This window comes from Aulonocara stuartgranti (genome assembly GCF_965226115.1).
Source record: "Aulonocara stuartgranti genome assembly, chromosome: 22".
Classification (NCBI taxonomy): Eukaryota; Metazoa; Chordata; class Actinopteri; order Cichliformes; family Cichlidae; genus Aulonocara; species Aulonocara stuartgranti.
Genome location: NC_138957.1, coordinates 33,453,739 through 33,470,273, shown reverse-complemented (window position 1 = coordinate 33,470,273; position 16,535 = coordinate 33,453,739). Strand labels below are relative to the sequence as shown.

At 42.2% G+C, this 16,535-nt stretch overlaps 1 protein-coding gene across 1 annotated transcript; it reads right to left on the bottom strand.

The window, feature by feature from the left end:
- Positions 1-909: 909 nt before the first annotated feature.
- LOC309698106 (uncharacterized protein) lies at positions 910-14,623 on the bottom strand. Its single transcript, XM_082520400.1, has 3 exons — positions 13,796-14,623; positions 13,310-13,415; positions 910-5,522 (listed from the first exon to the last, which is right to left on the bottom strand). Exon 3 carries the CDS (start codon positions 5,127-5,129, stop codon positions 984-986), a length of 4,146 nt encoding a protein of 1,381 aa, XP_082376526.1. The 5' UTR covers positions 5,130-5,522; positions 13,310-13,415; positions 13,796-14,623; the 3' UTR covers positions 910-983.
- Positions 14,624-16,535: the final 1,912 nt, after the last annotated feature.

Sequence of the window (16,535 nt, the reverse complement as noted above, 5' to 3'; positions counted from 1 at the left end):
GATATCAGTACACAAGAAGGCATTTACTGATATTTGTGTGTTGTGTTGCGTTACTTTTGTGCTGGCTGAGTGTGATGAAGAACAGAAGACTTTAACGGAACTTTATGCAAATCTCTGTTGGAAAAACAATTTGAAACTTTCCAAAATGTAATAAATAAAAAAGTGATTGTATATCTAAAAGATTTTATATCTAAAAGCCACTTATTAAAGTTATTAAAGTGGCTTTTAGTACTTTCCTCTATCGCCACAAGATGGTGCAGTGAGTCCATGTAACCTGGCAACTCATTACAAACATCCACCCATCCCTCCACTTGAGAAAATATCAAAAGTTAACTGAAAACACCAACCGATAAAACTGTGCCCCCTGGTGGTCAAACCTGGCAGAACATAATTACAGGGGAAAAAATAAAAATAAACTTTTGTTTCATAGTTGAGCTGTGTAATAAATAAAAATAAACACTAAAATATATATAGGTATAAATCTGCATTTCTTTTGGTCAAATTGTTTAATATCGGTGCATCCCTACTACCGGAGATACATCCCCTCTACAAAAGGCATCCAATCCACATTTATGCCCAAACACTGATGATCGGGGATTTAAAAAAAAAACAAAACAAAAAACCAGAAACATGATGGACAGGAAGCCGAATCTGTTTTTAATAACAGATGCTACTAAAGTCATGTGGTCTTGAGTTCCTTCACCTTTGGGGAAGAGGAAACAGCCTGTGATGGTGGTTCTGATTTTGGGCCTTTTGAAGTCCACTTTAATTTATCGACCACCGTTGCTGTGGTAAGTTAGGATTGTACACAGGAGGAAGGCTCGAGGTTATTACTGTAGTTACACTAAACCCCATACTTCCACCTTTTTTTTTTTCTTTTTTGTTAAAAACTTGCTAGCTCTTGCTTGCTTCTTGGATTATTTAAAAAAAATAAACATCAAAAACAATCTAATCTAAAAAAAAAAAAAAAAAAAAAAAATTGTTTACTGACTGTAGTCAGTCAGAACCGTTGATCTCTCAGGCTGGACCAGACCTGGGACTGGCAGCTGGACTGGTGAATGTTCATCATCTGACGATGGAGATCTCATCAGTCCCCAGCTCCCACCCCCACTGCTGGTGGTCGCCCGGCAGCAGAACTTGTGGCGGGCGAGTAGCCGCGGGTTCCAAAAACTGTGTCGGCATTTGTGGCATTGGAATGCAGCTTGTTTAAGATGCTGGCCCCTGTGTTTCAAGGCTTTGTATAACGAACTGGTGCGCCTCTCACACACCTGGCACCGCAGACGGGCATGGCGGCCTGAGTTCCTAGGTGGGTGCCTAATGGCGTGATGGACCAGCAGAGAACCCTGCTTGGCATACATGGTGCTTGGGCAGATGGGGCAGGGGAAGCGTTTGATGGGGACGTCCATCGATGTAAGCCCCGTGACCCTGACGGCGCCACCGCACCATGACTTCACCTTCATTACACTGCCCTTTATCCTCAACTGTGCCAGGAGCTTTTTTTTGTTGAGCTGAGCCTGTAGTCTGCCCCTCTTCTTTCTCAGAATCATCAGCTTCCTGCGCGTGTCTTTACTCAGGGGCACGCCCACCAGCTTTCCGTCCCTCATGATGCTGTGGATCACTACTCGCCGTTTTTTCTTCCGGTGCTTTCTTGTCTGCCCATGACGCTTTTGGTAGTTTTTTGGGCGGTAGTAAAAAGGGTGCGGGTGTTGCTGCTGTTGTTGTTGCTGTTGCTGTTGTGGTGGGGGTGGCGGAGGAGGAGGTGGTGGTGGTGGCGGCGGCGGCGGTTGTTGTTGTTGTTGTTGTGGGTTTGGTTGTTGTCCGGATGTCCCCTGTGGCATGTGGGAGGAAGCAGCGTAGTTGGGAGCTGAATTAGAATCGTAGAAGAGCGGGGAGTATCCAGAGGGTTGGTTCTGATTCACGCGCTGACCGTTGCGGTCAATGCCATGCTGAGACAGCTTGTGCCGCACTAAGCTGTTAGAATAAGCAAAGGCTTTGCCACACACTTCACAGCGAAAAGACTTCTCCAGCCCCACCCTGCCGCCATGGACAGTCTGCTGATGTGCTGTCAGGTGGAAATAGTGACGGAAGGATTTCCAGCAAACGGTGCAGGTGTAAAGCCTCTGTGATGGCGTGCCAGACGTTGGAGACTTTTCTCCTTGAGAGCAGGAGGAGAAGAAGTCAGAGTTCCCTGTGTTGGCGACTTGGCTGATGGCGGCAGCAGCACCTTTTATTCTCCTCCCCTGGTTGTCGATTTCTCCTCTTCTGTGCAGCTTCCCGTGTCTCACGAGGCTCTGAGCGTAGGCGAACATCTTCCCGCAAAGATTGCACTTGTAGTTCTTTTGACCCGAGTGTACAGTCAGATGCTTGGTGAGGTGGAAAGGCTCACGGAACATCTTGCCACAGACGTCACACGCGTGAGGCTTTTCCCCTGTGTGGACACGGTTGTGGCGCCTCAGAGTCTCCGCCCTCCTGAAGCGTTTGCCACATATCTGACATCCGTACGGCCTTTCCGATCCGTCGCCTGGCGGTGCTGGGCTCCTCCTCCTCCTGACGATGGTATTGGGATCCCTTTTCTCTCTGGGCTTCCGCGGCCTCCTGGGCTTTGTGTGCGGCTGGCTGGGGTGGGTCAGCGGCATGGTGGAACCATTCAGGGTGGAGGTGGATGACGGTCCACCTAGGTTACCAAACCCCAACCCCCCCAATAGGCCTCCAATGATATCCCTCCTCTCTCCTTCCCGGCTTTCTGTGTTTATATCGCACGAGGCGGCGGCTGCAGCAGCGATGGCTGACATTGCACTGCTGGTGACCTCATCTTCTGAATCATCCAATAGGGAAGAGAGTGGAAGGTGCGGCTGTTGTTGCTGTTGATGGTGGTGATGTTGCTGACTTTGTGGGTGGGGGTGAAGAGTTGGGGCTAAAGGGGCCTTCCGGAGGGTCTGGTTGGTCATTTCATTGGCTAATGTGCTTTCTGGGGGATACAGAGATGAAGGCTGGGATCGTCTGTAGTCGTCGACACCGCTGCTGTTGTAGGACGACTGGCTCTGGTAGCGATTTCTGGAATAATCTGTTGCATATTTGTCACTGGCCATCGCTGCCCCATCACTTGAAATCCCTACGCTGTCACTTCTACTTTCCATTTTACTGCTGCTAGGGTTGGAAGATGCACTCCCTGCACTGCTGGCCCTGTTTTTTGAACTGCGTGGAGGTTTGCCACAAGCACCTGAAGCAGCATGGTTCAGGAGAGAGGTGCTCTCACGAAAACAACGCCCACATGCCGGGCAGCGGAAAGGTTTCTCGTCGTGGATCTTCTCATGTCTCGTAAGTGACTCTCGACGGTTGAAGGCCTTTTGGCAGATGCTGCAGACAAAAGGCCGGTTTTCTGAATGGGTGACACTGTGCTGGATGAGGTGACCTCTCTTTTTAAATCTCTTCCCACACTCGCCGCAACAGAATATCCTCTCCGGGCTGGGAGAGTTACAGTCTGACTTCCTGCTTTGGCTTTCTGGTGTCAACCCATGGCTGCGGAGATGCCTTCGTAGGCTCGAAAGGTGGGTGAAGGTTTTACCACACTCACCACAGTGGTAAAGGGGTTCTGGTTCTGTCTGGCCTGATGAGATGCTGTTATGATTTTCTTGGGATTTTGACAGCTGTTGGTTTCCGTTGGCAACGAGCACAGAGGTGGGATTTGAGGAGGTGGGAACAGATGAGGAGGAGGACACAGTGGAGGATGACTGTTGCTGCTGCGAGGACGGTGAGAGGAGAGAGGAATGCTGCGGTTCACTTCCGATTCCACTTAGCCTGACGCCCCCAGACCCTCCTCCTCCTACGAGGCCCGATGAGGAGCTCTGACTGTGCCCACTCGAGCTGCTGTTGTGGCAGTTGCTAACACTACTGCTGCTGTGACTGTGGCTGCTACTGTCCGTTTTCCTCTGGGGCAGATAACCCGCCATTGCCTTCTTTCTCCTGCTACCCCCACTCGATCCTGACGTAGACGAGCTGTCTACAGACTTTGCTCCATCATCTTTAGAGAGGGACAGGTGCAGGGGCAGCGGGAGGGGGAGGCCAGCCTCTTGCTGCATTAGCGATGCTATCTGGTTAGAGGAGAGGACAGGAATGCCTTGGAAATCAAAACCGCCCAGTGGGGCCGGCTGCGGGGCTGGGTGAAGAGGGTGCGGGTGGTGAGTGTGGCTGTGTGGATGAGATAAGGCGTGTGGGGTGAGTTGCTGCTGTTGCTGCTGAGGCTGTGGAGCTGTGTGGCTGTGGGAGGAGTGGAGTGCAGGAGGGGCAGCCAGTGCTGAGTTTGACTCTGAGGCGCCTTGCCCGAGGCCCAAACCTAGGTGGTTGTGAGTGCCCTGCTGGACGAGGAACTGCTCTAGGCTGCTGCTGGTGGGAACACCAGACAGGAAGTACTGATTAGCAGCAAGCATGCAGCTGAACTGCTGGTGGAGACTGCGAGGATCGGACTGGCCAACTAAGGGGACCGCAGTGCTACCAGAGGGGTTGTTGGAGCCGGAAGCAGAGGTGGAGGGTGAGGGTGAGGAGGAAGAAGGGCCAGAAGAGGGCTGGGGCACAGAGAGACCTGGATGGAGCGGGGGAGGCGGGGGTGCAGGTGTGACAACCCCCCCAATGACTCCTGCGCTTCCTCCACTGCTGCTCCCACCAAAGTCGAAACGTCCCATCCCAGAGTGGAGCTGCTCCTGAGCCAGCGCTGCCTCAGCAGGGTGAAAAGGCCGCAGAAACTGGGGGTACCCCGACGAGGAGCTCCCGCTGCCACTGCTGCTACTGCTGCTCATCTTACTCGACTTCCTGGAGCTGTGAGACGACGTGGACGACTGGCTCTGGTGGGAGATGGATGGAGGAGGAGCACTCATTTTGGCAAACAATGATGAGGAGTCTGCAAAAGCATTGCTCCGTGAGGTTTGGAGGGACCCAAGGCCGAGGCCCGACAAGAGGCTTCCAGATGTGTCACCACAGGGTTGGTGTTGTTGTTGCAGCTGCTGCTGGTGCTGCAGCTGCACTTGCTGTTGGTGGCTCAGTTGTCGTTCTAATCCAAGGCCTTTGAACTGGTGGGCTTGGTGTCCACTTAGCATTTCTAAAATGTCCATGGGGTACTTGCTGAACTGAAACATCTCCCAATGCAGCTGTGACAATGCACTCAGGGGTGGCACAACCCGTTTGCAGCTGCTGGAAACAGCAGTGAGCCCTTATCAAACCTGCAGCGGTCTGATTTTCACAAGTAGTCCTGCTAACGTCCAACAGGCCACGATAATCCACCGAGAGCCTGATTTTCCTTACATGAATGTGTCGCGAAAGAGCGAAGCGTCAAATGCTTCTTTAAAAAAAAAAAAGAAAAAAAATGTCATAAATATACTAAACTATAATAAAAAAGAAAACAGAGTCTGTAGTGTTTCTTTAGAATGTTCCATAGCAGTCCCATAAAGTGGAGTGTGTCCGTTATTTCTGTGCAGGCTGAACCATTGTTTCACTGGCCTTCCATCCAGTCAAGGAGATCTTCGAGGAGCCTGAACAAAAACAATCAAAAAGAATAATGTCAGTAATTCTGTATAAATTAAACAATAACAACATATTGTTTTTCCTGCCCTCAGTGCCTCTCCCTTAGCAATTACAGTGTGGAACTTGATACAGCTAGGACAAACAAATTTTCGCAGGTATCAGTCTCTTGCTTCAGAACTGATTATTTGCACTCATGTTACCCTGATGATAGTTTTTTGGCAGTGAAGAGATGACCTGTTTGTTTCTGTAGCTCTAGTTTTTAGTGTTTTTAGAAAAGCAGACTGATTTTACTGTGTAAAAACCAGGTCACTGGCTTCCTGTTTTATCCACTCAAGAGGATCAAAGCAGCTGTTCTACAATTATTTTTGCACAACTCTGGAAATCTTGGAAAGCGTACTGCATTCAATGTTTATTCAACCAGGTAAACTTTTCTTCAGCTGGTTTTCTAATCTCATCAAGCTCGAACCCAGTGAACCTAAAAGCTCCGCAGCTGCTGTAACTTTGAGTTTCTCAGGAGATGATTTCCTTTAAATCCTTGTTGTGGCCAAGCTGTGAAACCAGATTGTAATTTGTTTCTGTTGTAGTGTGAGAAAGCAGTTCCAATCACAGTGTTTAGTTAAAAAAAAAAAAAAAAAAAAAAAAATCATTACTGGCAGGCAGAAAAGCGATAAGCCAAACATGGAAATCCAGAGAAATAAATGTAAGCAGGATAGAAATCATCAATCCTCAATGGTTCCTGTCTGTGTTGCAGATAAACATTACAGTCAAATAATCAGCATTACAACTGAAATCGGAGAGGAAATGAACAAGAAGCCATTTTGATTACTGACCATTCCAATTATTTATTAATCAAGAACTCAAAGCCTTTGTCTGGTTGAAGCAGAGTCTTCTCTATTTGAGCTAAATATAAAAATAAAAATATGGCACATTTGGAGAGATCACGTAGACAAAGAGTCACATCATTCCCTATTCAAACTTTAAGACCTAAACATTTTCACAGAACAAGAGCAAATTACCAGAAGTAAATGTGTTTACATGTTCCAAAATATCACTTGTGGGTCAACAGGAGCTGATTATGAGCATTTTGTTTCAGAAATCAATTCTTATGTGACTTGCTGCTTCAATTCCTGTTGATGTACTTTTAAAAGTTTCTCAGTCTTGCATCTCTTTTCCTGCCTCAGCATTGTTAACTTCTACTTCCTCTCTCTTCTGTTTGTGACAGTGTAAGTATGTGTGTTAAGAGAAAATGTAATACAAAAACCCTTAAAACCGTAATATGAATTAATAATTCTGCCTAGACACAGTAATATTTACTTCAATCAAATATTAGGACATATTCCAGTTATGTGTGTCAGCCTGCATTTTTTTTTTAAATAAAATTTAATACTATAAGAGGAACCGTACCATTTCGCAATTTAGAGACACCAGTAAGGGTGACAAATTCCCTGAATTGTCACCCTTACTGGGACTCACTGGGAATTCAGAGATGGCTCCTGTCCACCTCTTGCTGGATAAAATGACTTCCAACACATACAAATGCACACACACAAAACGCCCATCTCTCTCTCTCTCTCTCTGTATGGAGTGACGTGATACTGATGTGATACTGTAAACTCTTAAGGAATGCAATACGTCACAACATACACAACATAGTACTGTACAATTCAGACTAGAACTGCTCCATTATAACAAAAATTGCAATCCTAATTATTTTGTGACATTATTTAGTGTGATTTCTGTCTTGTTAAAGCAGATTTCCTCTCACATTAAATACAACTCAAAATGAAAACATATACAAAAAGATATGAAGGTAGTGGAAGACAGTGTTGTCCGATAGGTTATGCTCAGGCTAGTGAGCATTTTTGATTGTGAAATCTGTCTGGCAAGGACGACTGCCAGTCCTTGTAGGCCCAGAGCTGTGGGATGTTTGTGGGTTCAAACAGGGAGTGAAGAGAGGCCCAGGCACCACTGAACTCTAGACATTTGCATGGAAGCCACAGGGATAGAAACAGAGAGCCGAAGTCAATAATCTAACAACATTTCCAGAAGCAGACTGGATTAGAGACCCTTGGAGACAAAGGCATCTGCAAAGAAGAGTCAAAGATCCTTCCACAGCCTCACCTTCAGAAAGCTTTTACAACTTTCACTTCTTCTAGATGGATTTAGTTTCCATCATATCTTAGTTCACTCTGATCTAAACTGTGAGTGAGTTTGAGGTTTTAGGGTGGGCACTGATGCAAAAAGGGGGATGGGGGCTTGATTTACAACAAGGGAGAAGGAGAGAGACTGAAAATGAACCAAGCAAGCACTTGTCTGATATTTGAATTTTGCATGTGCAATATGACAGCCTAAAAGAAGCACTTGACTTGAAGTAAATTACAGCAAATAAATCAATAACCTACTGATATGCTTTCCTTTAAAAAGGAGAAAACATATTTTAGCTCCATAAAAACAAAGGAAGAGGACAAAGTGCACTCGCTCATATTCATTTATCTCAAAAAACACAAATGAAAATATTTGAGGCTGTATCGTTTGAAACACCAGTTTTCTTCATTCTTCAACTTAATACTGCCAAAAACATCAGCAAAATGACACTCCTGTCATAATCTAACAATAATGACACCCTCTTTAATTTAACTAATGATGCTTCTCGCGTTCACTGCATGCAACAACCCGCCATCATTTCAACCTCTCCAAAACATCAGCCTAAATAATTCAAGTCGCTACTTCTCCTGTGTCAGCATCGCATTTTCTGTCCGATACTTCGTTTTGTTTTGGGGGGTTTTAAAACTAGGGTCAAATCTGCTTTTATTTCTGACCTTTTTCTAGCTCTGCAGTGAGCGCTCGATGTGAATGAGACTCCCCTGAAACAGAAACCACAGAAGCCAAACGTCTTTATATGCGCTGTCACATCTGTGTACAGTCAGATATAAAACCAGGAAGGATTTTTAATGTTGTCTGTACAGACAAAGCATAATGATCATGCATTCAGTTTAGCTGCATGCAAATTGTGAAATTAAGAAAACAGTCATTAACAGTCTAACAGTCTAAGCCAAAAACAAAAAAGAAAAAAAAAAAAAAAAAAGAAGCACCGACGTAGGTCTGCTCGATTATAGCAAAACTCAATCAAATACCGGGGGGGGGGGGTTCTCACAGCTAAGGAACACATAACAAAGCCAATTCCAATCCCATGCCAGTTCACATAAAGCCTAGAATGCACAACAAATACGATGAAATTCAAAAACATGCTCAATGTATTTACAACAGTGGAAAATATCACACAAAGCATAATTTCCAAATGCTCTGTGTCTCCAGCCAGGCTACAAACAATAATGAGACTTATTAGTAAAATAAATCTAATTTTGGTCCTTAAAATGTTTTTGGTAGCGATCACTCTCCCAAAGGGAGGCTCTTTGTTAAACCCTAATCTTGCCTCCCCACCCAAACAGAAACTGGGCCGATGGTCTTTGGGTTTCTGTGTTCAGCACAATATATGAAGATTACCCAGCTGCAAGCTATGCAAATGATAGCAATGTAAAAAACTACAGCAATTCAACCCTGGGTTGCAGGCAAGAGTATACAGTTGTTTTGGTCTTTACCATCATTTCAGTTAGAGGTGGGAATCACCATACATCCCACGATACGATATTATTGCAATTTTTAAAAAAAATACTTTGCGATATTCAGATTCTGTACATAAAGGTAAACTTTATCAATATTCATTTTATCTAATATCAAAGTCTCACACTCAGTCTCTCATTTCAGTCAGTTTTATTGTTGACAAACTGAACGGTTTGTATTACAGTCTAGTCCAACTTAACTGAATGCAACCATCTGGTACAATTATAGCTATTCTGAACTATGCAATTTATGAAAACTATGCAGCCCATTCAGCAACTGAAGAATTTGAAAGTAAATTAAAACAAAATATAATTTTACATTAAATAAAAAAGTTTAAAACTTAAAATAAAACATGTTTATTGCTGCCAAAAAAAGTTAAACACATTTGGACAGTGAAGGATTCTTGCTCAGAAAAAGGATCAACATGCTCTGAAGTCAGAGTTCCAGTCCACAAAAACTTTTTTTGTAACAAAATATCGATTTCTGCTGTCCCTGTATCGATACATTATTAGCAAACAAAATATCACGATACTACACAGTATCGATTTTTTCCCCCCACCCCTAATTTCAGTGATATATCATTGCAGGAGCTCAGATTCAGAGCTGCAACAATTTGAAAAGATGAGAGTATCCAGTTAAAATTAAATACATAAATAAAATAGCAAATCCAGCAAGCGTTGCTTGTCAGTATAAATTGTGATAAAACTGTTGTAACAACAGTTGGTGTGCAGCACAACCAATGCAGTGTCCATAATCCAGGCATAAGTGTGTGCCATTTCTTTTTGAAGACTGTAATTGTTTTTTTTTTGTTTTTGTTTTTTTTTAAATTAAAAAAAAAAAAAGAAGACTGTAATTGGATGGCTAAAAGTGTCGGCATGCATTTCAGCCACTTGTACGCTCAATTTGATTTTTACTGTCACCCCACTCAGTATCCAGCCAGAGGCAAGGGTCGGAGTTGAGAATGTTCCTGGTAACTAATTTACTAATCATATAAATGACAGAAACAAGGGACAGATGTCTAAGTGAGCTGCAACCACAATGGTGTCGTAAATAAAATAATACGTTTAACCAACTAGTATTTTGGACACCAACTAGCAACAGCAGCAATGTTTAAATGTCACACTGACCATTAACAAAACAAAATCCTGTTTTATCCATTTATGGAAAATAACAGGCACTTGGGGCAGGGATAGCTCAGTAGGTAGAGTGGTGGCCCCATGATCGGAAGGTCGAGGGTTCGAATCCACTGAACGGCTACCCCGAGGTACCGTCCCTACACACTGCTCCCCAAAATAAATAGGAAAAGCTAGTTTACTTACTTTAAATAAAGATTTCTAAATCCACATTAGCTTATAGTGTTCATTAGTCAATTTATATTTTGTTCAAAATAAAAACAAACCTCTGGTTAATAGGAGCAGAGAATATACCATTTTCTTTCACATTTTAACTATGCACACAGGTGGTTTGATGAAGGCCTTTTACATTCATAAGGACAAATTCTTACTGAATGTAAGAACTTGAGCAACATGCTTTAGTGGCTCCACTCAATCAGTTATGTTACACTAAAATATTTAAAAAACTGCCTGTATCTGGGGTGAATACTATGAAGCAAGCTCAACGTAGTCAGGATTTCTCTGTTATTTGGTTCAACAACAGCTAAAACCCAGGTCAGAGATAACAGGTATCCCACTGGTGGTTATCAGATTTGTATGTCAACACAGGCTTTCCAGGCTCTGTGCACTTGTGGTGGACGCTCATTTCACTCTTATTCTGCACAAAACTCAGAGGAACATACAATAGAGAGCTATAAACAATGTAAAGCATAAAATGCCATAATGGTGCTGCAAAAATAAAAAAAAAATAAAAAAATGCAACAGCAACCACAACACCAGAAAATCTTAAAATTTGTGAACTGGTAAAGTTAAATATTTATCTCCAGAAAAGTAAAACAGATTTGGTGGAACATTAGGATTAAAAAAAAAAAAAAAATCATATTTACATTTTTTCTGCTTCACTGGGTCAATACATGCAAATTCCCGTGACAATGCAAAGTAGACTGCACTGCTTCGTCTATCATCAGGTGGCATTACTAAGGAAGAGCTCAACTGAGTGCATTTATTACCAATAATGTCTGCTGAAGGAAAGCATTTAGAAAATGTCTTCTGGAAAATATCATCACAAACATCTCACAGCAGGAGCTGTCATTAAAAGGTTAATTTTGTCATCCAGCAGCCCCAAAACCACAATACTTATAATGCGGTAAGAAACAGCAGTAATAGCAGCAATTTAAGCCATTTCTAATGTTTAAAATTTAATGGTTTTGTTTTGTTTGTTTTTTTACTTCTTAAGTTTTGTCTCCCTTTACACCCAATTAAACAAAAATTCAAGCAAATAGATTAACATTAGATATTGAACAAAAATATGCATCCAAAGTACACTTCTGTTAGGAGGTAAAAGGAAAGATGGTGGATAGAAAAAAAGAAGCATTAAAAAAAAAAAAAATCCAGGTCCAGTTATTCATAATGGATATAAACAAGTAATAAAAAGCATTATTACAGTGGGTGTTTCTTTCCACGAGCATCAGTTGTTTAAAGGACACTAGGAGCTGCTACTGCCTTATTTTTTTTTTTTTTTTTATATTTATTTATATATATATATATAAGGGCTGCCACAAACGATTATTTTGATAGTCGACTAGTCACCGATTATTTTTGCGATTAGTCGACTAATCAGATCATCATCCATTGGAGGTACAGCGTACAGCTTATTGCACCAGCATCTGGTCTTATACAACTATCATTAGCTTACAGCTTGAAGTGTTTGTGCTAACTAAAAATAAAGACAAGATGGTAGTTTATTAATTTTTAATGAAATTTGCAGATTGTTTCGGTGAAGTTTAATAAACTCCTTGCTTTCTAAAATATAACAGGACACCGGAGTATATTCTCCAGCTTCTGATAATCAGCTGTCTGCTTGACAGTTTTAGCTGTGCAAAAACTATAACTTTAATCTCAGCCAAACCGATTTACTCAGGAACAAATAAAATACTAAAGAAAGCCAAACAATAACATTTTTAAGTTATCTAAGTGACTTATATATATATGTTTAACCTGACTAGCGAAAGATGGCGGTGGGTTTGAAAACGATTTGCCGGGAGTCCGGTGTTCTCACGGCTCTAGTTAGCCTTGCCCCCGCCTAGCTAACGAGCTAGTGGGTAACAGACGTCTCCGAAAACGTCGGAGCGCTTTTGAAAATACGTGGTGTCTTGATAAACTGAGCAGATATTTGAGGTTTACACAGCTACATTCTCGCCTGAAAATATGTTAAAGGTTTATTTTGTGACCCAGAAAGAATAATAAGAGTAAAGTTAAAACTAACTAGCTGCCGCCATTGTTGACAACTGCGCTGGGCTGTGCTATGAATTCTGGGACACAGCTTCTTCTTCTTCGGGGTTTAATGGCAGCTGGCATCCTTGTACATGCAGTGCTGCCATCTTCTGTTTCAGTCCGTTATTACACTCTTAAATCCTACTACTCATTCCTGCGTCCTTTGTGATCTTACAAAGCTTCAAACGATGCGTCGACTATTAAATTAGTCGTCGACGATTTTAATAGTCGACATAATCGTGACTAGTCGACTAATCGTGGCAGCCCTAATATATATCTCTCTCTCTCTCTCTCTCTCTCATATATATATATATCTATATATATATATATATATATATATATATATATATATATATATATCTATATCTATATATCTATATCTATATATCTATATATCTATATCTATATATATCTATATATCTATATTTTTTTTTTTTTTACTTTTTCATTATGGAGAAATTTGCAACGTTAAGTACCAGGGAGGCTAGCATCCTAATATTTTTATGAAACCTATTTTATTAAATGTCATGGCAGCAAACACTTTGTTTTTAAGATTTAAATCCAGTTATAGGAAATAAATCGCTGCAGAAACGCGTAATTATTCTAAGTTGCAAACCGAGCACCAGAATTTGCACCAAAAAAAGCATGCAAAGATTATTCAGATTTTTTGCAGAGTTTAAATTACTTTGATCTCCTTTAACGTATCAATTTTTAATGTAGCTGACACAAGAATAAGACTATAGAGCCTTAATTGAGAGCGGGGTGGCTGCATGCTGCTTGCATCTTACCGGCTGATCCACAGGTCTGTATCTGGAGCACCCTGCTGGCTGGACCACGGCGCTGAATGAGGGGGGAGGACAGTCCGGGGAAAACCGGTGACTTCAGGTCCACAATCTGGAATAGATGAACCGATGACCGAGTGGGTCAGACTGATGGAAATAATCGTTTCCAGCCACTCGCCAGACTCTGCTAGCATCCGTCAATCCCTCAGCTAGCTAACTAGTGATCCTGCTCTAATCGTTAAAAAACAACAACATTGTCTCGCTGTTTTACTCGCATTTTAACATATACATAGTTAAATTAATTTTTTAATTACGATAGTTTTAATTATTAAAAAACACTACTTAAAGTAGGTTAAGGTGATGCTAAATGAGGTCCCCTGGTTGTCTAGCCAACAACTAGCAATGCTAAAGCTTAGCTCGGACCGTTAGCTCGGCAGCTAGCTCGTTAGGCGACACAGTCCTGCTGAGAACGGCTTTTGTTTTTGTTTTTACCTCGTAGCATGCGACGTCTGGGTGCGAAAAAACAGACTCAGAACCAAGGAAGTAAAAATGTGAACACACGAAGGTGGCTGTGCACCGCGAGAACGGGGTCCCTAAAGCCTGTCAGCGGGGCCTTTTTCTTCATCCAGGGAAAAGCGGAGTGAGAGGCCTGGCTCTCCATCGGCCCGGGAGGGCTGCTTTTCTCTCGCTAACAAAAACTGTTTCCGCTGGCCTGCCCCGATAAGTCCATTGTCTGTGTGACAGTAGAGTCATGCAGCTGGAGTGGCTCACTGCTCCTCTTCCCTCACACGGAGCCTTTGTTTTGTTCCCGTCGTGTTATTCCCTCTTTTCTCCCCGGCTGGTTGCTCTCCGCCCCGTGTCAGCTTTAGGTGTCCCCCCCTCTGTAGACGACGGCTCCTCGGATGCTCCTGGCCTTAAAATGGTTGTTTCCTGTCTGCATAATGGTTCCGGGTAGAGCCAGGCGCAGGTTTTAGTCTGTCCGGCCGCGACCACATCCAGCACACCACCGCCACCACGCTCACATCCACCTCTTGCCCAAAATCCGTATCCTATCCAGCATGATGCTCAAGAATAAATAAAGCGCGCGCGTGTGTATGTGAGCGCGAGAGCGTTCGTGTACGTGCGCGTGCATGCATACGCTTTACACTCCATTAAAAAAACTGCCTTCAAACACCGTAAGCCATCAAGTCCCTTGCGTGTCACTGTGTGTGTGAATGTGTGTGTTTTCACACCAAGTGTGTGAAATGTTAATTAGTCAATTAAAGATATCATTAGGGTGCATGCTGCATAACATTACAACATGTGTGTGTGTGCGCGCGTCATGGAAGTGCTGCTGTGTGCCTGGTGCCTCATTTGCATTCAATTAAAGTTATTATTATAGTGTATTATTCTTGCCTATTGCCTGTGTGGGTGTGTTTGACTGTGTGTTTACTCTGCTGCGCTGCTCGTGTTGTGGGCACATGGATTTGTTTGCACACTCACATTGTGGGCAAGGGTGTAGGTTTGATTTAGAAAGCAGCTGAAGGAAGTCAAACGCTACTCGCCTTATTAAATATTCAGAAAACTTTCCTGAGGTTTCTTGCGAATCTGCATCTGTAAAAGGGGCGTGATTATCAACATTTTGTTTTTGTCACCTGGTTGCTATTGTATTTGTTTGTTTATGGTGAAACCATGTTGTAAAAGTGTTTTTGGCATGAAAAAAAGAAGGCGTAGCAAGTTAAAGCTTCAGCTTACATCTTTTCAGTCAGTAATCCGCCCCCCCGTTTAATTCAGTTCTTGGTGTGTGATTACATCAGGAATCGGCTCTGAGACACTTTTTTTTGGACTGGCGATGGACAGGTCTGGTCAGATGAGGTCAGACAGCAGTCTTCATGGACTATGATGTTCACAGATTATGATTACAACCAATTTACACAATGTGGCAACACTGTAAAGAAGAATGGGTAATATTCCTCCAAAACGATGTGACAGACTCATAAATCCAAGCAAAAAAAATGATTGCTGCTGAAGGTGGTTCTACAAGCTCTTGAATTGTGGGGTGAGCATAGTTTTTCACACAGCTGCAGAGAGTCCTGTGAAAACATTCTAACTCACATGACTATATTTATGAAGTACATTTTTATATTTTAGTCTGTTTCCAGATTAATTCCTTATTTATAAATCAAGGCATTATTGCATAGTTGTAATATTCATATTAATACTTAAAGAAATGCTTTATTACCTTTTCTGTGACCCTTGTGGTCCTCTACAGAAAGGATCTCTAAACGCCAGTCACTATTGAATAGATTCACAAGTCAGCAGTTTTATATGGTAGTGCCCATTTACACCATATTTTTCATCACTTTTGCACAATAGGAAGGGGTTAATGCTTTGTACAACTGTATATAAATACATATACTGTTATTCATGGGTCAGTCATTTCAAACTTAGACTGTGCATCCAAACTTTGTTTAAATTCTGTCAGTGTAAACACTGCATACATGTTTAAAAGTGCAGTACATTGTGGCCTCTAGATGCACGGTTGGAAACCACAGTCAAATAAATACCCATCATAAAATCCCCCTTTGCATGTGAATAGGAGAACCAGTGTTAGTGGGTGAAACTGCTGAAGGCAGTCCATAGATTCAGTGTTTGCTTTACTTTAGACACAAAGGACACTGTATGGAAAAGGTTTTGTAAGTGTGCTGGTATATTAGCGTTCATTGTAACTTTATTAAAACTTAATAAAATAAACACATAATTGTGAATATTTTATTTATACTTGTAGAGCCTCTTGAATTCTACGCAGTAGACCTTTAATGAAGACTGGATGAGATCATTTAAGGTTTTAATATTCCATATAAAAGAGAAAATGTACTGTGTCCAAACTATTATATAGAACTTGTTTGGCTCTTTTTTTCTTAATTTCACACTGTGAGTTATATTCAGAATGTTAAAATGTGGCTTTAATAGAGAGCCCCTCAATGTAGGTTGAAAGAAGACATGCCATAGAAACAAGGGTGTAGGTTTGATTTAGGTAGAAGAGAAGATATGCAATAGCCTGTGTCAGCTATATATCAGTTATAGATGGCCCTTGAAAAATGTAACCAAAATGTACTTTCTGAAGTTTTCCTTAACAATTTAAATGTATGTAGATAGTTGATGTAAAATCGATCTGTAACTTTTAGCAGAGTTCAAATGCATTTTTGTGGAGTTTTTTTCTTAACCCTGAACATCTCATGTCGATGTCTCC